We start from the raw sequence: 22,687 nt of genomic DNA on the forward strand, positions 1-22,687 counted from the left end.
CCTGGAGGGACAAGAGGGCACCCCAAACATTCCGAGGTGCTTCTGTTACCCACCGCCCCAATTAAAGATATTTTGATTATCACCAGTCTGCTCTGAGAACTGGATTGGGATCACTGGCACCCTGGGAATTCTCAGGAAAAGGTGCCTGGGATTTTCAGGGCATGGAAACACCAGCACTACATCAGAAAGGGAAGAGATTGAAGGCAAATTTAATTTAATTTAATTCAAATTAATTAAATTAATAAAATTTAAATTAAATTAATTTTCAATCAATTCAATTAAAATTAATTTAAAATTAATTTAAACTAAATTAATTTTCATTTAATTCAATTAAAAGTAATTTAAAATTAATTCTATTTAAATTAATTTTCAATGAATTCAATTAAAATTAATTCAAAATTAATTCTATTTAAATTCATTTAAAATTAATTCAATTTAAATTAACTTAAAATTAATTCTATTTAAATGAATTTTAAATTAATTCAATTTAAATTAATTCAAAATTAATTCTATTTAAATTAATTTTCAATTAATTCAATTTAAATTAACTTAAAATTAATTTTATTAAAATTAATTTTAAATTAATTCAATTAAAATTAATTGAAAATGAATTCAATTTTAAATTAATTTTAAATTAATTCAATTTAGATTAATTGAAAATTAATTCTATTTAAATTAATTTTAAATTAATTCAGTTTAAATTCATTTTAAATTAATTCAATTTAAATTCATTTTAAATTAATTTAAACTCAATTAATTTAAAATTAATTTTATTTAATTTAAGGGGCAGATCTTCCCTACTGCTGTCCCCAGATGCCAAGGGAAATGCCCCAGGTGGCAGGATTGTGGAAGAATCCCCTCTCCTGGCCTGGGTCAGCCCTGGAGCCCAAGGAAATTCACTCACCCCTCTTCTGCATGAAGATGAAGAGGTCATCCAGGAACTCCTTGCGCTCGGGGTCGCTGTCCAGTTCGTAGAGCTGCGGGCAACGAGCCAAAGTCAGGCCACAGCTCCCGCGGAGACGGAACATTCCGGAATTCTGCCCTCGTCCAGCGGGGAGGAAAGCACAGGCAGAGAGGGGAGACACGGACAGGGACCCGGGGGCTGGGGGGCCATGGCTGGAGTGGAGCCCCAGGGATGGAATGGATCCCCAGAGATGGAATGGAACCCCAGAGATGGAATGGATCCCCAGAGATGGAAAGGATTCTAGAGCTGGAAAGGATCCCCAGAGCTGGAATGGATCCCCAGAGATGGAAAGGATTCTAGAGCTGGAAAGGATCCCCAGAGCTGGAAAGGATTCCAGACCTGGAAAGGATCCCCAGAGATGGAATGGAACCCCAGGAATAGAAAGGATCCCCAGAGATGGAGTGGAGCCCAGGGATGGAAAGGATTCAGAGAAACGGAAAGGAGCCCCAGGGATGGAATGGATTCCAGAGGTGGAATGGATCCCCAGAGATGGAATGGAGCCCCAGAGATGGAATGGATCCCCAGAGATGGAATGGACTCTGAGAAATGGAAAGGATTCCAGAGATGGAAAGGATTCCAGGGATGGAAAGGATTCCAGGGATGGAAAGGATTCCAGGGATGGAAAGGATTCCAGGGATGGAATGGAGCCCCAGAGATGGAATGGAGCCCCAGAGATGGAAAGGATTCCAGAGATGGAGTGGATCCCCAGAAAGGGAATGGATCCCCAGAGATTGAATGGATTCCCAGGAACAGAAAGGATCCCCAGAGATGGAGTGGAGCCCAGGGATGATGGAATGGAGCCCCAAAAAGGGAATGGATTCTGAGAAAGGGAAAGGATTCCAGGGATGGAATGGATCCCCAGAGATGGAAAGGATTCCCAGAGATGGAAAGGATTCCAGGGATGGAAAGGATTCCAGAGATGGAGTGGATCCCCAGAAATGGAATGGATCCCCAGAGATTGAATGGATTCCCAGGAACAGAAAGGATCCCCAGAGATGGAGTGGAGCCCAGGGATGATGGAATGGAGCCCCAAAAAGGGAATGGATTCTGAGAAAGGGAAAGGATTCCAGGGATGGAATGGATCCCCAGAGATGGAAAGGATTCCCAGAGATGGAAAGGGTTCCAGAGATGGAATTGGGCCCCAGGAATGGAATGGATTCCCAGAAATGGAATGGATCCCCAGACATGGAATGGATCCCCAGAGCCAGAAAAGATCCCCAGAGCTGGAATGGATTCCCAGAAATGGAAAGGGTCCCCAGAGACTGAATGGATTCCCCAAAATGGAATGGATCCCCAGAAATGAAACGGATCCCCAGAGCTGGGAAAGAACTCCAGAAATTGAAAGGATCCCCAGAAATGGAATAGATTCCCAGAAATGGAATAGATCCCCAGGAATGGAAAGCATGCCCAGGGATGGAATAGATTCCCAGGGATGGAATCGATTCCCAGAAATGGAATAGATCCCCAGAAATGGAATAGATCCCCAGGAACGGAAAGCATGCCCAGGGATGGAATAGATTCCCAGGGATGGAATGGATCCCCAGAGATGGAATGGATCCCCAGAAAGGGAAAGGTTCCCAGAAATGAAATGGATCCCCAGACATGGAATAGATTCCCAGAAACTGAAAGGATCCCCAGAGCTGGAAAAGAACCCCAGAGATAGAAAGGATTCCCAGAGATGGAGTGGATTCCCCAGAAACTGAATGGATCCCCAAGAATGGAAATGGATCCCCAAGAATGGAAAAGAAAATGAAAAAGATGCCCAGAAATTGAATGGAACCCCAGGAATGGAATGGATTCACAGAGCTGGAAAAGAACCCCAGAAATGGAATGGATCCCCAGAAATCAAATGGATTCCCCAAATGGAATGGATCCCCAGAGCTGGAAAGGATTCCCAGAAATGAAATGGATCCCCAGAGCTGGAAAGGATTTCCAGAAAATGAAATGGATCCCCAGAGCTGGAAAAGAACCCCAGAAATGGAAAGGATTCCAGAAATTGAATGGATCCCCAGAAATGGAACAGATCCCCAGGAACTGAATGGATTCCCAGAGCTAGAAAATATCCCCAGAAATGGAAAAGAATCCCAGAAATGGAATGGATCCCCAGAAATCAAATGGATTCCCTGAAATGGAATGGATCCCAGGAATGGAAAGGATCCCCAGGAATGAAAAAGAGCACCAGAAATTGAATGGGATCCCCAGAAATGGAATGGATTTCCAGAAACGGAAAGGATCCTCAGGAATTGAATGGATCCCCAGAAATCAAATGGATTCCCCGAAACGGATCCTGCTTCCAAATAAACCAAAAGCCTTCAGGAATGCCAGAAATCAGCCCAGAATTTATCTGCTACAGGAATAATTTACTATTTATATTTTTTATTTATTTATAAATAATGTGTGATTATATATAACAAATATTTGTAAAATTTATTTATAAAATAGGAATTTTAGGTTCTATTTATAGAAATATTGATAAAATAGAAATATTTTCTAAAATAGAAATATTTATAAATATTTATTATTTATAATTTGGGCTTGAAATGCCCAAGTCATTAAAATGAAGTTCCCTAGGCCTTTTGGGGCTGGATTCCTGGGAAGCCCTGGAAGAGCTCAGCTGCCTTAGTTTAAATTCCAGCTGCTGTGACACATTCAAATCCACAAGCACAGCATTCCAAAGGGAGAATATTCTTCTCCCAGCTGGAGAAAAACTGGATGAAAGCCTTTAAATATCCAAAATCTGGTTGTTAATTCTTATTTCAATAAGAATTAAATATTGTAACCCCATACAAGGCAACAAATCAGCCCCAAACTGCAGGACAAAGTGGTTTTCCCATAAATTCCCTGCAGGGAGGGCTCTGCCATGGATCAGGGGGAGGATTCCCCAAATTTCCCAAGTTCCCCAAGTTCCCCAAATTTCCCAAAGTGCCCGGACAGACCTTGGCAAAGTCTCGGGAGATTTCCCTTCCCCGGCAGCCGTCGCCTTCGTCGCTCCAGCTCACGCCGCCGTTCTGGGGAGGCAAAAACAGCAAAGGAGGGAAGGATTCCCAAGGAACGCTCCAGAATTTTTAGGATTTTTAGGCCCAAACACACAGAAAAGCAGCTGCTGGTTTAGCCCGAGGTGGTGAGAAAGGCGGGGAGGGGATCTGTGGCTCGGTCACAATTTCCTGGCGTTGCATCTCAGGGTATGGGGAATATTTCTCTGTCTGTTCTGAGAAGTTCTGATCCCTGGGAGAACACTGCTTTTACTCTGCCTTCATGGAGAAAGCTTCCAGAACTTTGGGATGAATTGGAATCCATGAGTGTGTGAAACAGACAGTGATATAGTTCATCACAGGGTGAAAAACGTAGAGTTTTGGGGTTTTAGCATGGATGTGGATAGGAGACAAGATGGAAGAATTTGGGGGTTGTTTGATCTCCTTCTTGTTCTTCACCTGCTCCACTTTCTGCAGTGTTGGTGGCACAGAGGGACTGGTTAGAAAGAGCCACAACACAGATGTTATGTGGACAGAAAAATAATTAGTTATTGGTAAAAAGGTTTAAGAGTTAATTGAACAAAACAGTTTTAAAAGATTTTCAGCTTGTGTGTTTTGTGATATTTAATGCTTTTTTTTTTTTTTTTTTGGTATATAGATGGTGTACTGAATTGTTGATAAGAGAAAAAAATTAACAACAACCTGAGGACTGAAAAAACTGAAAGTTCTGTTTGTTTCTTAATTCTAACACAAAAAATTTTAGGGGAACCTCGGGATGGGGGTTTCACATCCTGGGATCTCTCACACAAAATGGGAAGTGCAATTCCACCTCCCAGCCACGTTCCCTCCTCTCCTGAAGAGCAGGATGCCAACTCCTCTGTGCCTCTGCTGGGATGAGATCCAGCACCTACAGAGCTGATTTTGCTCCTCGTGCCCATCTTTTTTTTCCAAGAGCCCCTGGTGAAAGGTGTCACCCTTCCTTCCTGATCTCCAGGTGACACACGTGGGAGAGCCCTGCCGTCCTCCCTGTGCTTCCCTGAAAAGCAGGACCAGAAGGAGGAGAATCATCCCCCTGGAAAGCTGCTGACTCCCAGGAGGATGTGGATTTTTCCCCCAAAGAAATGGAAAGCTCGGCTTTGCTGGATTAAGGCTCATTAAAAGGATTAAGCTGGTTAAGGCCCTATTCCACCTGGGAATCACCATGCTGGAATGGTCTCCAAAGGCTGGAAACCAGCAGCTCCAGCTGGATGGAAGGGCAGGATGACCCTGAAATAAATCCAGGCATCCTGAGAACACCAACTCCACAAAGTCCCAGTCCAGGGTGGGCTGGAAAAGGGAAGAGCCAAATCCACATGGAAAATGCACACAGAGAAAAGGTCCCAGCATCCCCTGGGAATTCTGGAGGTGCTCCAGCATCTCCAGCTGGATGGAAGGGCAGGATGACCCTGAAATAAATCCAGGCATCCTGAGAACACCAACTCCACAAAGCCCCAGTCCAGGGTGGGCTGGAAAAGGGAAGAGCCAAATCCACACATGGACAGAAAAGGTTCCAGAACCCCAGAAGCATCCCCTGGGAATTCTGGAGGTGCTCCAGCACCTCAAATAAACCAGCAGCTCCACCTGGATGGAAGGGCAGGGTAACCCTGAAATAAATCCAGGCATCCTGAGAACACCAACTCCACAAAGCCCCAGTCCAGGGTGGGCTGGAAAAGGGAAGAGCCAAATCCACCCTGCCAAACATGGACAGAAAAGGACCCAGCACTCCAAAAGCACTCCCTGGGAATTGTGGAGGTGCTCCAGCACCCCAAAATCCCGGAGCCATGTGGCTGTGAGGCACTCATTGAGTGAGGAAGATGAAGAGCTCGTGCACAGCTCCGTGCCCCATCCCGAGCCCGGCATGAGCTCCCTGATGCCTGCTGATTTGGTTTGAGCCACTAATTCCTGCTGGAAAGTCAATTAGCCAGGGAGCCCCAGCAACTGAGAGATATTTAATGGGGGATTATTGCCACTTCTGTTGTGTCAGCTGTTTGTGGCACAGGATCAAGTCCCAGCCCTCTCCAGGCTCACGGGAGGATCCATCCCAATCTCCTTTCTCCCTGAGCCTCTCTCACATCAAACCCACAGATTTTTGGTTAATTATGCAAGCATCCAGCTGCTCCCAAAACTGTTCACAGGGATCAAACCCATGGAGCAGCCAGCATCAGACAGAGTGGGAGGGAAAGGAGGCAGCAGGAATTTCCCAGCCTGGCCCTTGCACTCTCCAGGGCGCAGGGATTTGTGCAGGTTCAGCTCTCTGAGCCTTCCCTTTGGCTGCTCCCTTCCCAAGGATATAAATCCAGAGGGCAGAACTTGCTTCCAGAGGGAATTCTGGTCATGCTGAGAGCTTATTCCACTCCATTTGAGGGCAGGGATGAGAAAGAAGAGGGGTTAAAGGAGGCAATTCCCTCCTGTCAGTGGGTTTGAACTTGGGGTAATTCCCAGGAATAAAGCTTTTAAAGACTCCTGAAAAGTTAAAAAGTTAAACAGAACGTATTTGGCTCGTTCTCTCTAGGAAAAAAATTTAAAAAAAAAAAAAAAAAAGTGTGATTAGGCCAGAATGGCAGAGGATAAGCAGAATAAATCCATCCCATTTTCCACAGCTCCACCCTGGGATCTTGGGGGCACCTCCTGGGAAAGGAGCTTAGGGGCAGCTGAAGCCACCAGGCTTTGGCCATATGGCCACCAGGGCAGCAGGGACGGCTGTCACCTGCTGTGACCTGAGCTGGGGCAGCTCCTGCTCCTCCTCCTGCTGCTCTGGGAAGGGTTTGGGGACATTTCCCACTGCCAGGGGACAAGGACAGGGCTCCTCAGGGAGGGTGGAGGTGTGGGGATGGAGCACGGCTGGTTTGGGCAGAGCATGGAAGGGCAGCTGGGAATAAAGCTGAATCCATCCTGGGAATAAAGCTGAATCCATCCTGGGAATAAAGCTGAATCCATCCTGGGAATAAAGCTGAATCCATCATTGGGAAACTGAATCCATCCTGGGAATAAAGCTGAATCCATCCTGGGAATAAAGCTGAAATCATTCTGGGAATAAAGCTGAACTCATCCTTGGGAAGCTGAATCCATCCTGGGAATAAAGCTGAATCCATCCTGGGAATAAAGCTGAATCCATCCTGGGAATAAAGCTGAATCCATCATTGGGAAACTGAATCCATCCTGGGAATAAAGCTGAATCCATCCTGGGAATAAAGCTGAAATCATTCTGGGAATAAAGCTGAACTCATCCTTGGGAAGCTGAATCCATCCTGGGAATAAAGCTGAATCCATCATTGGGAAACTGAATCCATCCTGGGAATAAAGCTGAATCCATCCTGGGAATAAAGCTGAACTCATCCTTGGGAAGCTGAATCCATCCTGGGAATAAAGCTGAATCCATCCTGGGAATAAAGCTGAATCCATCCTGGGAATAAAGCTGAAATCATTCTGGGAATAAAGCTGAATCCATCCTGGGAATAAAGCTGAATCCATCCTGGGAATAAAGCTGAATCCATCCTGGGAATAAAGCTGAATCCATCCTGGGAATAAAGCTGAAATCATTCTGGGAATAAAGCTGAATCCATCCTGGGAATAAAGCTGAATCCATCCTGGGAATAAAGCTGAATCCATCCTGGGAATAAAGCTGAATTCATCCTGGGAATAAAGCTGAATTCAACCTGGGAATAAAGCTGAATTCATCCCGGGAATAAAGCTGAATCCATCCTGGGAATAAAGCTGAAATCATTCTGGGAATAAAGCTGAATCCATCCTGGGAATAAAGCTGAATCCATCCTGGGAATAAAGCTGAATCCATCCTGGGAATAAAGCTGAATCCATCCTGGGAATAAAGCTGAAATCATTCTGGGAATAAAGCTGAATCCATCCTGGGAATAAAGCTGAATCCATCCTGGGAATAAAGCTGAATCCATCCTGGGAATAAAGCTGAATTCATCCTGGGAATAAAGCTGAATTCAACCTGGGAATAAAGCTGAATTCATCCCGGGAATAAAGCTGAATCCATCCTGGGAATAAAGCTGAATCCATCATTGGGAAACTGAATCCATCCTGGGAATAAAGCTGAATCCATCCTGGGAATAAAGCTGAAATCATTCTGGGAATAAAGCTGAACTCATCCTTGGGAAGCTGAATCCATCCTGGGAATAAAGCTGAATCCATCCTGGGAATAAAGCTGAATCCATCCTGGGAATAAAGCTGAAATCATTCTGGGAATAAAGCTGAATCCATCCTGGGGAAGCTGAATCCATCCTGGGAATAAAGCTGAAATCATCCTGGGAATAAAGCTGAATCCATTCTGGGAATAAAGCTGAATTCATCCTGGGGAAGCTGAATCCATCCATGGGTAGCTGAATTCATCCATGGAGAGCTGAATTCAACCATGGAATTCATCCATGGAGAGCTGAATTCATCCATGGGAAGCTGAAATCATCCTTGGGAAGCTGAATCCATCCTGGGGAAGCTGAACTCATCCTTAGGAAGCTGAAATCATCCTGGGAAAGCTGAATTTAACCATGGAATTCATCTATGGGAAGCTGAATTCAACCATGGAAAGCTGAATTTATTCATGGAAAGCTGAATCCATCCTTGGGAAGCTGAATTCATCCATGGGAAGCTGAAGTCATCCTGGGGAAGATGAATTTAACCATGGAATTCATCCTGGGGAAGCTCAACTCATCCATGGGAAGCTAAATTTAACCATGGGAAGCTGAATCCATCCTGGGGAAACTCAATTCATCCTTGGGAAGCTGAAATCATCCTTGGAAAGCTGAATGAATCCATGGAAAGCTGAGTTTAACCATGGGAAGCTGAATTTATCCATGGAATTCATCCTTGGGAAGCTGAATCCATCCTTGGGAAGCTGAATTTAACCATGGAATTCATCCTTGGGAAGCTGAATTTATCCCTGGGAAGCTGAATCCATCCTTGGGAAGCTGAATTCATCCATGGAGAGATGAATTCATCCATGGATAGCTGAATTCATGCATGGAATTCATCCTTGGGAAGCTGAATTTAACCATGGGAAGCTGAGCCCATCCCTGGAAGCTGAGCCCATCCTGGAGCAGGCCCTTTCCAGGCTCAGCTGAGGGAATTTTCCTCCCAGCAGTGCCAACCCAGCCCCAGGTCCCAGCAGTGCCTCCCCGCAGCCCAGGGCAATCCCAGGGGCACAATTCAATCCTGCTCCCCTGGCACCCCAATTCCCTGGCACCCCAATTCCCCTGACACCCAACATCCCTGGCACCCAGCTCCCCTGGCACCCCAATTCCCTGGCATCCCGCTCCCCTGGCACCCAACATCCCTGGCACCCCAATTCCCTGGCACCCTGCTCTCCTGGCACCCCCCTCCCCTGACACCCCAATTCCCTGGCACCCAGTTCCCCTGGCACCCCAATTCCCTGGCACCCTGCTCCCCTGGCACCCCGCTCTCCTGGCACCCCCCTCCCCTGACACCCCAATTCCCTGGCAACCAGTTCCCCTGGCACCCCAATTCCCTGGCACTGCTGTGGGCACAGCAAAGCTCCAGCTCCGCAGGGAGGGCAGGAGAGGCCAAAGCATCCCCAGAGGGCGTCACGGGAGCTTCCCAGGGGCCTGGGCCACCACAGCCCTGCCTGGGCCAGCACAGCCCTGCCCGGGCCACCAGAGCCCTCTGTGCCACCACAGCCCCCTCTGTGCCACCACAGCTCTCTCTGTGCCACCACAGCTCTCTCTGTGCCACCACAGCTCTCTCTGTGCCACCACAGCCCTGCCTGTGCCACCACAGCCCCCTCTGTGCCACCACAGCCCCCTCTGTGCCACCACAGCTCTCTGTGCCACCACAGCTCTCTCTGTGCCACCACAGCTCTCTCTGTGCCACCACAGCTCTCTCTGTGCCACCACAGCCCCCTCTGTGCCACCACAGCTCCCTCTGTGCCACCACAGCCCCCTCTGTGCCACCACAGCCCCCTCTGTGCCACCACAGCCCCCTCTGTGCCACCACAGCTCCCTCTGTGCCACCACAGCCCCCTCTGTGCCACCACAGCCCCCTCTGTGCCACCACAGCCCCCTCTGTGCCACCACAGCTCTCTCTGTGCCACCACAGCTCTCTGTGCCACCACAGCCCCCTCTGTGCCACCACAGCCCCCTCTGTGCCACCACAGCCCCCTCTGTGCCACCACAGCTCTCTCTGTGCCACCACAGCTCTCTGTGCCACCACAGCCCCCTCTGTGCCACCACAGCTCTCTCTGTGCCACCACAGCTCTCTCTGTGCCACCACAGCCCTGCCTGTGCCACCACAGCTCTCTGTGCCACCACAGCTCTCTCTGTGCCACCACAGCTCTCTCTGTGCCACCACAGCTCTCTGTGCCACCACAGCTCTCTCTGTGCCACCACAGCTCTCTCTGTGCCACCACAGCTCTCTGTGTGCCACCACAGCCCTGCCTGTGCCACCACAGCCCCCTCTGTGCCACCACAGCCCCCTCTGTGCCACCACAGCCCCCTCTGTGCCACCACAGCCCCCTCTGTGCCACCACAGCTCTCTCTGTGCCACCACAGCTCTCTGTGCCACCACAGCCCCCTCTGTGCCACCACAGCCCCCTCTGTGCCACCACAGCTCTCTCTGTGCCACCACAGCTCTCTCTGTGCCACCACAGCTCTGCCTGTGCCACCACAGCTCTCTCTGTGCCACCACAGCTCTCTCTGTGCCACCACAGCTCTCTGTGCCACCACAGCTCTCTCTGTGCCACCACAGCTCTCTCTGTGCCACCACAGCTCTCTCTGTGCCACCACAGCTCTCTCTGTGCCACCACAGCCCTGCCTGTGCCACCACAGCCCCCTCTGTGCCACCACAGCTCTCTCTGTGCCACCACAGCTCTCTCTGTGCCACCACAGCTCTCTCTGTGCCACCACAGCCCCCTCTGTGCCACCACAGCCCCCTCTGTGCCACCACAGCTCTCTGTGCCACCACAGCTCTCTCTGTGCCACCACAGCTCTCTCTGTGCCACCACAGCCCCCTCTGTGCCACCACAGCTCTCTCTGTGCCACCACAGCTCTCTCTGTGCCACCACAGCTCTGCCTGTGCCACCACAGCTCTCTGTGCCACCACAGCTCTCTCTGTGCCACCACAGCTCTGCCTGTGCCACCACAGCTCTCTGTGCCACCACAGCCCTGCCTGTGCCACCACAGCTCTCTGTGCCACCACAGTCCCCTCTGTGCCACCACAGCCCCCTCTGTGCCACCACAGCTCTCTCTGTGCCACCACAGCTCTCTGTGCCACCACAGCCCTGTCTGTGCCACCACAGCTCTCTCTGTGCCACCACAGCCCTGCCTGTGCCACCACAGCTCTCTCTGTGCCACCACAGCCCTGCCTGTGCCACCACAGCCCTGTCTGTGCCACCACAGCCCTGTCTGTGCCACCACAGCCCCCTCTGTGCCACCACAGCTCTCTCTGTGCCACCACAGCCCTGCCTGTGCCACCACAGCTCTCTGTGCCACCACAGCTCTCTCTGTGCCACCACAGCTCTCTCTGTGCCACCACAGCTCTCTCTGTGCCACCACAGCCCCCTCTGTGCCACCACAGCCCCCTCTGTGCCACCACAGCCCTCTGTGCCACCACAGCTCTCTCTGTGCCACCACAGCTCTCTCTGTGCCACCACAGCCCTGTCTGTGCCACCACAGCTCTCTCTGTGCCACCACAGCCCCCTCTGTGCCACCACAGCTCTCTCTGTGCCCTGTGCCACCACAGCTCTCTCTGTGCCACCACAGCTCTCTCTGTGCCACCACAGCCCTGCCTGTGCCACCACAGCCCTGCCTGTGCCACCACAGCTCTCTATGTGCCACCACAGCCCCCTCTGTGCCACCACAGCCCCCTCTGTGCCACCACAGCTCTCTGTGCCACCACAGCTCTCTCTGTGCCAACAGGCTGGCACTGTTAACCCCTGAGCTGCCAAGGTGACAAAACACTTCCCGTTCTCTGCAGAACAAAAACCACCCAGAGCACAGGAATAACAACTCCTCCACTGCCCTGATTTTTAAAAGTGTTAAAGTTTGCTTTTATAGCTCTTTTGGAAGGTTTAAAGTTCTTGTAAAACTTCTTCAGCCTTTGATAATGTTTCCATCTTTGAGAGTCAGAGTTCCCACACAATTTCATGTAGAAACAGAATAGTTTACCAATTTCTCTGTGGGTGGAGAGAAATGATTGACTGATCTTTGGACCAGTGTGGTTGGAGAGGTGGTAATTCCATCCTCCAATCCACTATCACCTTTGGAATTCTAGAAATACCAGATGTTGGACTAAAACTGGCTCTTTTTCTCTTTTGAACTTCCCAAGCTTCTGTGTGCTCATTTCTTGTCCAGTAGCAGCACTCCTCCTGTGAAACCCAGGCTCATCCTGCGCCTCCTCACTCTGCACAGAGCTTTGGCAGAGGATTTGACAGAGGATTTTAAGGGTTTTTTAGGCCAGGAATCTGCTGAAATACCCACCTGGGGATGAGCCCTCCCCTGCCCCGTGGGTCCAGTCAATGAGAAGGGACGGGGGCAGCAATTTCAGGATTATCAGGGAATCCACAGAAATTCCTTTTGTGGGCAGAGTGAAGCCTTAGGAAGTGAAACAGATGCTCTCAGAAAGAAAACTGTTGTAGAACAAACGCTGATAAGATCAGGGCTGCTGCCCCGAGCTGCAAGTTCTCAGGCAGGGAGAGCCAAGGGGTAATTACTGCCCACAGCAGCTCCCCTGGAATGGGAACCAACCCCTGCTAATAACAGAGCTCAATTCAGCAGCCCCCAGCTTCAAAGGCAGCCCCTGGAAGCATTTGAGTGATTTCAGGAATGGCAGGGAGCATGGGGAAGGGAAGGGCTGAGGTTGAACCGATTAATTGCTTTTTTTCATTAAGTTCCTTTCACGTGTTCCCACCAGCAAACAGGAACCTGCTGCCTCATCCCTGAGGGGCAGCTGGGCTCTCTGAATTCCTCCTGCTCCCAAACGCTCAGAGGAATCAGCCCAAGATTGATTTGGGGTGAGAAGAGGGATCCTCAGTGCCAGCCCAGAGTTTACCCCGGAGTGAGAAAAACACAAGTGCAAGGAAACAACACATTGCAGCTGCTGGCACCTCCTGCCTGCAGCCCCATCTCCTGGGAATGCCAGCGGGGCACACGAGGTGCCAGCACTGCTCCAGAGAGGTGTGGCACCTGGAGAAACCCTACAGCCAGCCCTCCTTGTCCTGCCTGGCATCCCAACTCACCTATGGGGCTCTGCAGGGCAGGAGCTGGGCAATCCTTGGAATTTCCTTTCGTCTTTCCTCTCCTCTCCTTTCCTTTCCTCTTTCCCCTTTCCTTTTCTTTTCCTTCCCTTTCCCTTCCTTTTTCCTTTCCTTTCCTTTCCTTTCCTTTCCTCTCCCCTTTCCTTCTTCCTTTCCCTCCCTTTTTCCTTTTCTTTTTCCTTTCCCCTTTCCTTTCCTTTTCTTTTTTCTTTTGCCTTTCTCCTCTCCTTTCCTTTCTCCCTTTCCTTTCTCCCTTTCCCCTTTCCCCTTTCCCCTTTCCCCTTTCCCCTTTCCCCTTTCCTTTCCTTTCCTTTCCTTTCTTTCCTTTCCTTTCCTTTCCTTTCCTTCCTTTCCTTTCCTTTCCTTTCCTTTCCTTTCCTTTCCTTTCCTTTCCTTTCCTTTCCTTTCCTTTCCTTTCCTTTCCTTTCCTTTCCTTTCCTTTCCTTTCCTTTCCTTTCCTTTCCTTTCCTTTCCTTTCCTTTCCTTTCCTTCCCCTTTCCCCTTTCCCCTTTCCCCTTTCCCCTCTCCCCTTTCCCCTCTCCCCTTTCCCCTCTCCCCTTTCCCCTTTCCCCTTTTTCCTCTCCAGGGTTTCAGGAGCAGCAGCAAAGGCATAACCCAAGCCTGTCACAGCAGCAGCACAACAAACCCCAGGTGTTTACCCCAGCTGGGAATGAGGAATCTCCTCCCACCACAGCAGAAAAGGGAACATTTGATTTTCCCCATTCCCCGTGACACGCGAAAGGACCTGAAAATCCAACCCTGGAACAGGAGTGGGGTGAAAACCCCGCAGTGAAATCGCCCCTTTTCCCCTCCTGCACTGAGGGAATTGCTCTCCTCAGCAATCCAGGCTGGATTTCAGGTGCTGCAATCCCAGCCACTCCTTCCCAGGCCTGCAGCAAAAGCTCAGGAATTATTTGAAGCTGGTTTATCTCAATAAACAGCCTGACCTCTGGCAAGGCTCAGGCCAGGCTTTTCCAGCAGTGCTGGGGGATTTCTGGGAGGCTGCCCTGAGACATCCCCAAAATCCTGGGCACAACCCCCCCAGTGAGCCTGGTCCAGGGGAAAAGGCAAGGAGCAGGGCTGGGGCCTGGAAATCTGGGATTTATTCCCACATTCCTGATTTCCAAGCAGGAAATCTGGGATTTATTCCCACATTCCTCAAATCCAAGCAGGAAATCTGGGATTTATTCTCTTACATTCCTCATTTCAAAACTGGATATGTGGGATTTATTGTCTCACATTCCTCATTTCCAGACTGGAAATCTGGGATTTATTCTCACATTCCTAATTTCCAGGCTGGAGATCTGGGATTTAATCTCACATTCCTCATTTCAAAACTGGAAATCTGGGATTTATTCCCACATTCCTTGTGTCCAAACTGGAAATCTGATTTATTCTCACATTCCTCAAGTCCAAGCTGGAAATCTGGGATTTCTTATCACATTCCTCACTTCCAGACTGGAAATCTGGGATTTATTGTCTCACATTCCTCATTTCCAGACTGGAAATCTGGGATTTAATCTCACATTCCTCATTGCAAAACTGGAAATCTGGGATTTATTCCCACATTCCTCATGTCCAAACTGGAAATCTGGGATTTATTCTCTCGCATTCCTCATTTCAAAACTCAAAATCTGGGATTTAGTCTCACATTCTTCATTTCCAGGCTGCAAATCTGGGATTTATTCTCACATTCCTGATTTCCAAGCTGGAAATCTGGGATTTAATCTCACATTAATGATTTCAAAACTCGAAATCTGGGATTTATTTCTACATTCCTGATTTCCAAGCTAAAAAGAAAGAAAAAAGAAAAAAGTAAAAGCAGCTAAAACAAGAAAAGACTAATCCAGGAATAATTTTGGAAACAAACTGGAGAATCTGTTTCATCCTGGATTTTCTTCCCATTAAAGAAAGAAAGCAAAGGAAAGAGCTCATCCCTTTAAAAAAATGCCTGGATATTAAAGATTCCAAGGGATGAAGTGGCCAGCCCAGAGCTGCCCACACAATCCTCTCCCTTTCCTGCCCCTCAGGAAATAAATAATAATAAATTATTAAATAAATAAGGTTTATTCCTCAGCTCTGAACTGGGAATCAGCAGCTCCATTTGGACCCCAACCACGGCTCCAAGCCACTCCACCTCCAAAAACTTTGGGACAACAGGGGGACCTGTCCTTTTCCTGCCACGTTTCCCCACTGTTCTCCAGAGCTGCCCCTGCTGTTCCTTTAGAACTCACTCCTGAACCTGGAGTCCATGGATTCCTCCCACTCCTGCCCTTCCCAGCAGCAAAAGTGGTTTTACTGGAATTTTCCCTGCTTCAGCAGCTCCCACAGCAGCAGAAGTGGTTTTATTGGAGTTTTTCCTGCTGAAGTTTTGGGTACTTTGGGCTCCCCAATTGCAGGAATGGGCCAAAGCACATCGTGCCAAGCGTGGAAAGGTGTTTTATTCCACTTTTTTTTTTTTTTTTTTCCCTCTTGCACACAAGCCCTGGCTGGTTTCATGGCCACTGGCCTGGCCAGAATGACCAGTGAGATCCCAACAGGAGGGAGAAGCACCAGCTGGGCAAGGAACAAAACCAGCCCTGGACTAGGCTGAGCTTATTTGGCTTTTTAAAGAAAGAGACCCCATAAAACCTGAGCCCTGCCTCCTTTTCCCCAGCCAGAGCCCTGCAAGGGGAAGCTGCCACCACTCCCAGCCAGTAAATTCTGAGGCAATGGCCCCTGAGTGACAAACCCACCTCATTTGAGCAATTCCCCCTCCTGGAATTCTCCTGCTCAGAGAAAAAGCAGCAGCAAGTGCTTCCCCTGGGGGTTTTACAGCCCCAGGGCTGCTCCCTGAGGAGCTGGGGCTGGGAACACCCACCTGCTCTGCAGGGACAGCGCCCAGGGCCACTGAAACCCCCGCTGACAACAAAGGCAATAATTCCACCGTCCCCTGGCACTCGGATGCAAGGAGCAGTAATTCTTCAGTCAAACGTGGAATTCACCTCCAACGAGGCAGCAGCGAGCTGGCTCCCTACTTTGTTTTCCTTTTCTCTCTCCTTTTCTCTTCCCTTTCCCTTTCCTTTTTTTCCTTTTCTCCTTTCCTTTCTCCTTTCCTTTCTCCTTTCCTTTCTCCTTTCCTTTCTCCTTTCCTTTCTCCTTTCCTTTCTCCTTTCCTTTCTCCTTTCCTTTCCTTTCCTTTCCTTTCCTTTCCTTTCCTTTCCTTTCCTTTCCTTTCCTTTCCTTTCCTTTCCTTTCCTTTCCTTTCCTTTCCTTTCCTTTCCTTTCTCCTTTCCTTTCTCCTTTCCTTTCCTTTCTCCTTTCCTTTCCTTTCCCCCTTCTCACACAGGGAATATAAAGTGCTCTGACTCCCAGGATCAGGTCACATCTTCCTGCACTCCCAAAATCCACAATTCCAGGATCCCCGAGGTCTGACAAGAAGTGACTCCGGTGAGTCACTGCCCCTAAAATGACCAAACCCCCAGGTTCCTCCCCAAATCCCACCCCACAAAAGCTCTCCCAGAGCAGGGAAATCCACAAAGCCAATTTCTTGTGGGGAATTCACGCACCAGGGGAGCACTGCCTCCAGGGAAAGGGCAATGGGGTTTTTGGGAGCAGGGAACGCCAGCACTGACCTGTTTGAGCTGCTCGTCCGGGCGCCAGCCGGGGCGCCCCGCCGAGGCTCCGCAATGCTTGGCAGAGTCTTTGCCCTGCTCCTCCTTGCCCTGCTGGGCGCCCCGCGGGTGCCCCGCGCCCGGCACGGGGCTGGCGGCAGATCCCGCTCTCTGGCTGGCATGGGCACCTTTGGGAGCGCGGAAATACGGGAGGGCAGAGCGGCTCTCCTGGCCGGGCACCCCGGCGCCGTCCTCCAGCTCGGCGCCGTCTTCTTCCTCCTCCTCCTCTTCATCCTCCTCCTCCTCCTCCTCGTCCTCCTCGTCCTCCTCGTCCTCAGAGTTCCCGCTGCTCTGCTCCAAGGGCCGGCCGGCCGTGGCGGGGGCTCTGCCCGTGGGGACGGCGGGTGCCATCCCCGGGGGGACAGCGGGTGCCATCCCCGGGGCGCGCCCGGCGCGGGGCTGGCCGGGGAAGGGCGGCGGCGTCGGGAAGGGCACCTGCGGCTCCCGGCGGCGCTCCCGGCAATCCATGGGCACCGCCGGCTGCTGCTGCTGCTGCTGCTGCTGCTGCTGCTGCTTCTGCAGCTGCTCCACCACCGCCTGCAGCTTCATCCCGCCGTGCGCATGGCTGGCGGCCCCGGCGGGAGCCGCGCACGATCTGCCGGGGAGACAAACGGCGCTGAGGCAGAGCGCCCGGCGCTGCTTTCATCCCTTCCCCAGGAAGGGAGGGGATGGACGGAGCAAAGCCAGGGCTCTTTCCTGTGCAGGAGAGCGTGAAACAATCGGCTGGGCGTTAAGAGCCCCGGGCGGCGGCGGCCGAGCCGTGCCATTGTGCTCCGCGGTTCGTGCAGGCACGAGCCCCCCGCGCTGCCTAAAGGGTCGCTGCTGCAAGCTCAGGGATGGGACCTGCTGCTGCTGCAATGCTGCCTTAAAGGACACAGCCAGGAGGAGCCTGGCTGCGTTTATATTAAAAAAAAAACAACCAAAAAAACCCATATATATATGTATATATAGATAGCCGTATGTACCCATGCCAGGCAGGGATTTGTCATGAGGGGCTATCCCCAAATTCTTCCTCACTCCGCTCTGTGAGTGCTCTCACTCCGTGGCTAAACCCCTGACACCTCATAGAAATAAATACAGAAAGAAATAAGTAATAAAAATAAATAAATATTTTAAATATATATATATATATATATATATATATACCCATGCCAGACAGGGATTTGTCATGAGAGGCTAGCCCTAAATTCTTTCTCACTCCACTCTGTGAGTGCTCTCACTCCATGGCTAAACCCCTGACACCTAATAGGAAAAAAAATATATAAATAAATAAAAATAAAATAAATGAATTAAAAAAAAAAAATATATATATATATGTATACCCGTGCCAGGCAGGGATTTGTCATGAGGGGCTATCCCCAAATTCTTCCTCACTCCGCTCTGTGAGTGCTCTCACTCCATGGCTAAACCCCTGACACCTCATAGGAAAAAAAAAATATATAAATAAATAAAAATAAAATAAAAAATGTTTTTAAGAAAATATATATATACCCGTGCCAGGCAGGGATTTGTCATGAGGGGCTATCCCTAAATTCTTCTGTGCTCTAACTCCATGCTAAACCCCTGACACTTCATAGAGATAAATAAAAAAAGAAATAAGTAATAAAAATAAATAAATATAAAAAATAAAATATAAAAAGAAATAAATTTAAAAAATATATATATATACCCATGCCAGGCAGGGATTTGTCATGAGGGAATAACCCAAAATTCTTCTGTGCCCTCACTCTGTGGCTAAACTCCTGCCACTTCTTAGAAATAAAAAAAATATATAAATAAATAAATAATAAAACATAAAAATTATAAATAAATAAATAATAAAAAAAGGAAATAATAACTAAAAAGAAATAAAAATGAATTATAAATAAATAAAACATTAAAATAAATTTAAAGTAAAAATAAGGAAATAAAATATTAAAAATAAATATAAATATAAATTTAAAAGAAATAAGTTTAAAATAAAAATAAATTTAAAGTAAAAATAAAAATAAGGGAATAAAAAATTAAAGATAAATATAAATAAAAATTTAAAATAAAGAAATAAAAAACCAAAATAAATAAAAAAAAAATTTAAAATAAAAATAAGAAAATGAAAAATTAAAAATAAATATAACTAAAATTTTAAAATAAATAAAAAATCAAAATAAATAAACATAAAAATAAATTTAAAATAAAAATAAGAAAATGAAAAATTAAAAACAAATATAAATAAAAATTTTAAAGAATTAAATGAAAAATCAAAATTTAAAAAAAAAAGTGCCCGAATTGGGCTCATCCCACTTGGGCTTTGGGGGTTCCAAAACAGCCCCAGCCCGGGGTAACAAAACCCCAAACGCGCCCCGAGCTCCTCCCGCCGTCACTTTGGGGAATAAAGGGAATATTTTGGTGAAACATGGTAGGAAGCAGGCGGGATTCTGCTCCAAAATAATGAAATTCCGGGTGAAACTCGACTTCCAGCATCCCCAGCCGAACTCACTTTCCCTGCCCCTCTCCACCCCCTAAACGCCATCAAGAAATTCCCCAAAGCTGCTTTTTTTCATTTCTTTCCCCGCGTGACTTTTCCGCTGAAGGAGCGGAGCGAACGCGGCTCAGGTGCGGCAGCAGCGCCGGCGATGCCCGGGCAGGACAGGGCAGGGCAGGAACCGCCGGCAAACCGGCATTTGGGCACGGCCAGCGCCCCGGAGCCCAGCGCCGCTGGAGCCCAGCGCCACTGAACCCCCTGAGCCCAGCGTCCCGGAGCCCCCAGAGCCCAGCGCCCCCCGAGCCCAGCGCCCCTGAACCCCCTGAGCCCAGCGTCCCGGAGCCCCCCGAGCCCAGCGCCACTGAACCCCCTGAGCCCAGCGTCCCGGAGCCCCCCGAGCCCAGCGCCACTGAACCCCCTGAGCCCAGCGCCGCTGGAGCCCCCCGAGCCCAGCGCCCCCCGAACCCAGCGCCCCCAGAGCCCAGCGCCGCTGGAGCCCCCGGAGCCCAGCGCCCCCGGAGCCCAGCGCCACTGAACCCCCTGAGCCCAGCGTCCCGGAGCCCCCCGAGCCCAGCGCCCCCCGAGCCCAGCGCCACTGAACCCCCTGAGCCCAGCGCCCCCCGAGCCCAGCGCCGCTGGAGCCCCCCAGCCCAGCGCCCCCGGAGCCCAGCGCCACTGAACCCCCCGAGCCCAGCGCCCCCCGAACCCAGCGCCCCCAGAGCCCAGCGCCGCTGGAGCCCCCCAGCCCAGCGCCCCCAGAGCCCAGCGCCACTGAACCCCCAGAGCCCAGCGCCACTGAACCCCCCGAGCCCAGCGCCCCCAGAGCCCAGCGCCACTGAACCCCCTGAGCCCAGCGCCCCCCGAGCCCAGCGCCGCTGGAGCCCCCCGAGCCCAGCGCCCCCCAAGCCCAGTGTCCCAGAGCCCCCCGAGCCCAACGTCCCGGAGCTCAGCACCCCGGAGCCCCCAGAGCCCAGCGCCCCCAGAGCCCCCCGAGTGCCCCGGAGCCCAGCGCCCCGGAGCCCCCCAAGCCCAGCGCCCCCAGAGCCCCCAGAGCCCAGCGCCCCCGAGCCCAGCGCCCCCAGAGCCCAGCGTCCCCAGAGCCCCCCGAGCCCAGCACCTCCGGTGCCCAGTGCCCCTGAACCCCCTGAGCCCAGCACCCCCGAGCCCAGCACCCCCGAGCCCAGCGGCCCCGAGCTCGGCGCCCCGGAACCCCCTGAGCCCCCGGAGCCCAGCGCCCCAGCGCCCCCGAGCCCCCAAAGCCCAGCACCCCGGAGCCCCCAAGCCCAGCACCCCGGAGCTCAGCGCCCCCGGAGCCCCCCGAGCGCCCCAGAGCCCAGCGCCGCCGAGGCCCCCGAGTGCCCCGGAGCCCCCCGAGCCCAGCGCCGCCGGGGCTGCGCCGTGCCGGGCACCGGGGATTCGCTGGGCTCGCCCCGATCCTGCTCTGAGCACCGCAGGGGAACCGGAGCGGGATAAAGGCACGGCAGCGGCGCGCCTGAGGGGCCGCCCCAGCCCGGCCCCGCTCCCGGAGGCCCTGCCGCGCTCTTAGGGACACTTTTGGTGGCCCTGCATCACTTTTTTGTGGCCCTGCCTCGCTTTTGGTGGTCCTGACGCGCTCTTAGTGGCACTTCTGGTGACCCTCCCTCACTTTTAGGGTCACGTTTTGTGGTCCTGCCTCACTTTCAGGGTCTCCCCCCATCAATTTTGTGTCCCTGCCTCGCTTTTAGGGGTACTTTTGTTGGCCCTGCCTCGCTGTTTGTGGCCCTGGCTCGCTTTTAGTGTCACTTTTGGTGGCCCTCTCTCGCTTTTAGGGACACTTTTGGTGGTCCTGCCTCGCTCTTAGTGCCACTTTTGGTGGCCCTCTCTCGCTTTTAGGGACACTTTCGGTGGCCCTGCCTCGCTTTTGGTGGCCCTCTCTCGCTTTCCGTGGCCCTGCCTCACTTTTAGCATCACTTTTGGTGGCCCTGCCTCAATTTCTGTGGTCCTGCCTCACTTTCAGGGTCTCCCCCCGTCAATTTTGTGGCCCTGCCTCGCTTTTAGGGGCACTTTTGGTGGCCCTGCCTCACATTTGGTGGCCCTGCCTCAATTTTAGGGTCACTTTTGGTGTCCCTCTCTTGCTTTTTGTGCCCCTGCCTTGTTTTTAGGGGCACTTTCGGTGGTCCTGCCTCACTTTTTGTGGCTCTGCCTCAATTTTAGGGTCACTTTTGGTGTCCCTCCCTCTCTTTTTTTGGTCCTGCCTCGCTTTCAGGGTCTCCCCCTGTTAATTTTGTGATCCTGCCCCACTTTTAGCATCACTTTTGGAGGCCCTGCCTCACTGTTTGTGTCCCTGCCTCGCTTTTAGGGTCACTTTTGGTGGCCCTGCCTCACTTTTTGTGGTCCTGCCTCACTTTTAGGGTCACTTTTTGTGGCCCTGCCTCACTCTTAGGGTCACTTTTGGTGGCCCTCCTTCATTTTTTGCAGTCCTGCCTTGTTTTTAGGGTCACTTTTGGTGTCTCTCTCTCTCACTTTTTGTGTCCCTGCCTCGCTTTTAGGGTCTCTTTTGGTGTCTCTCCCCTGTTTTTTGTGCCCCTCCCTCACTTTTAGGGTCTCCCTCCTGTCAGTTTTGTTGTCTCTCCCCCAGTTTTGGTGTCCCTCCCTCACTTTCAGGGTTTCCCTCGTCACTTTTGGCATCTCTCCCCCTTTTTTTGTGTCCCTCCCTCACTTTCAGGGTCTCCCCCTCTGTCACCTTTTGTATCCCTCCCTCAATTTCAGGGTCATTTTTGTGTCCCCCCTCAATTTTTGTGCCCCTCCCTCACTTTCAGGGTCACTTTTTGTGTCCCTCCCTCACTTTCAGGGTCTCCCCTCTTTCATTTTTTGTGTCCCCCCCTCACTTTCAGGGTCATTTTTGTGTCCCCTTCTCACTTCCAGGGTCTCCCCTCTGTCATTTTCGTGTCCCCTCCTCAGTTTCAGGGTAATTTTTTGTGCCCCTACCTCACTTTTTGTGTCCCTCCATCACTTTCAGGGTCTCCCCTCTGTCATTTTCATGTCCCCCCTCACTTTCAGGGTCATTTTCTGTGTCCCCCCTTCACTTTTTGTGTCATTTTTGTGTCCCCACCTCACTTTTCGTGTCCCTTTCTCACTTTCAGGGTCTCCCCTCTGCCATTTTTCTGTCACCCCCTCACTTTCAGGGTAATTTTCGTGTCACCCCCTCACTTTCAGGGTAATTTTTGTATCCCCCCCTCACTTTCAGGCTAATTTTTTGTGTCCCCTCCCTCACTTTTTGTGTCCTTCCCTCACTTTCAGGGTCACTTTTCGTGTCACCCCCTCACTTTCAGGGTAATTTTTGTGTCACCCCCGTCACTTTCAGGGTAATTTTTGTGTCCCCTTCTCGCTTTC

The 22,687-nt window shown here is 50.7% G+C and overlaps 2 protein-coding genes across 3 annotated transcripts in view; one reads left to right on the forward strand and one right to left on the reverse strand.

Moving 5' to 3' along the window:
* ARID3B (AT-rich interaction domain 3B) overlaps positions 1 to 22,687 on the reverse strand; it is a 44,048-nt gene that overhangs the window by 20,472 nt on the left and 889 nt on the right. For both annotated transcript variants that reach the window (XM_053955094.1, XM_053955095.1), the window contains exons 2-4: positions 16,816 to 17,449; positions 3,901 to 3,972; positions 905 to 977 (exon numbers count right to left, since the gene is read on the reverse strand). In XM_053955094.1, the coding sequence (XP_053811069.1) occupies positions 905 to 977; positions 3,901 to 3,972; positions 16,816 to 17,403 (733 nt within the window). In that variant the 5' untranslated portion in view covers positions 17,404 to 17,449. The remainder of the gene's footprint in view (positions 1 to 904; positions 978 to 3,900; positions 3,973 to 16,815; positions 17,450 to 22,687) is intronic.
* Positions 19,247 to 20,788, forward strand: LOC128794754 (uncharacterized). The gene is made up of 2 exons (XM_053954952.1): positions 19,247 to 19,256; positions 19,425 to 20,788. The coding sequence occupies exons 1-2, from the start codon at positions 19,247 to 19,249 to the stop codon at positions 20,786 to 20,788; spliced, it is 1,374 nt and encodes a 457-aa protein (XP_053810927.1).

The sequence above is a fragment of the Vidua chalybeata genome, chromosome 13, assembly GCF_026979565.1.
Source record: "Vidua chalybeata isolate OUT-0048 chromosome 13, bVidCha1 merged haplotype, whole genome shotgun sequence".
NCBI classification, from domain to species: domain Eukaryota; kingdom Metazoa; phylum Chordata; class Aves; order Passeriformes; family Viduidae; genus Vidua; species Vidua chalybeata.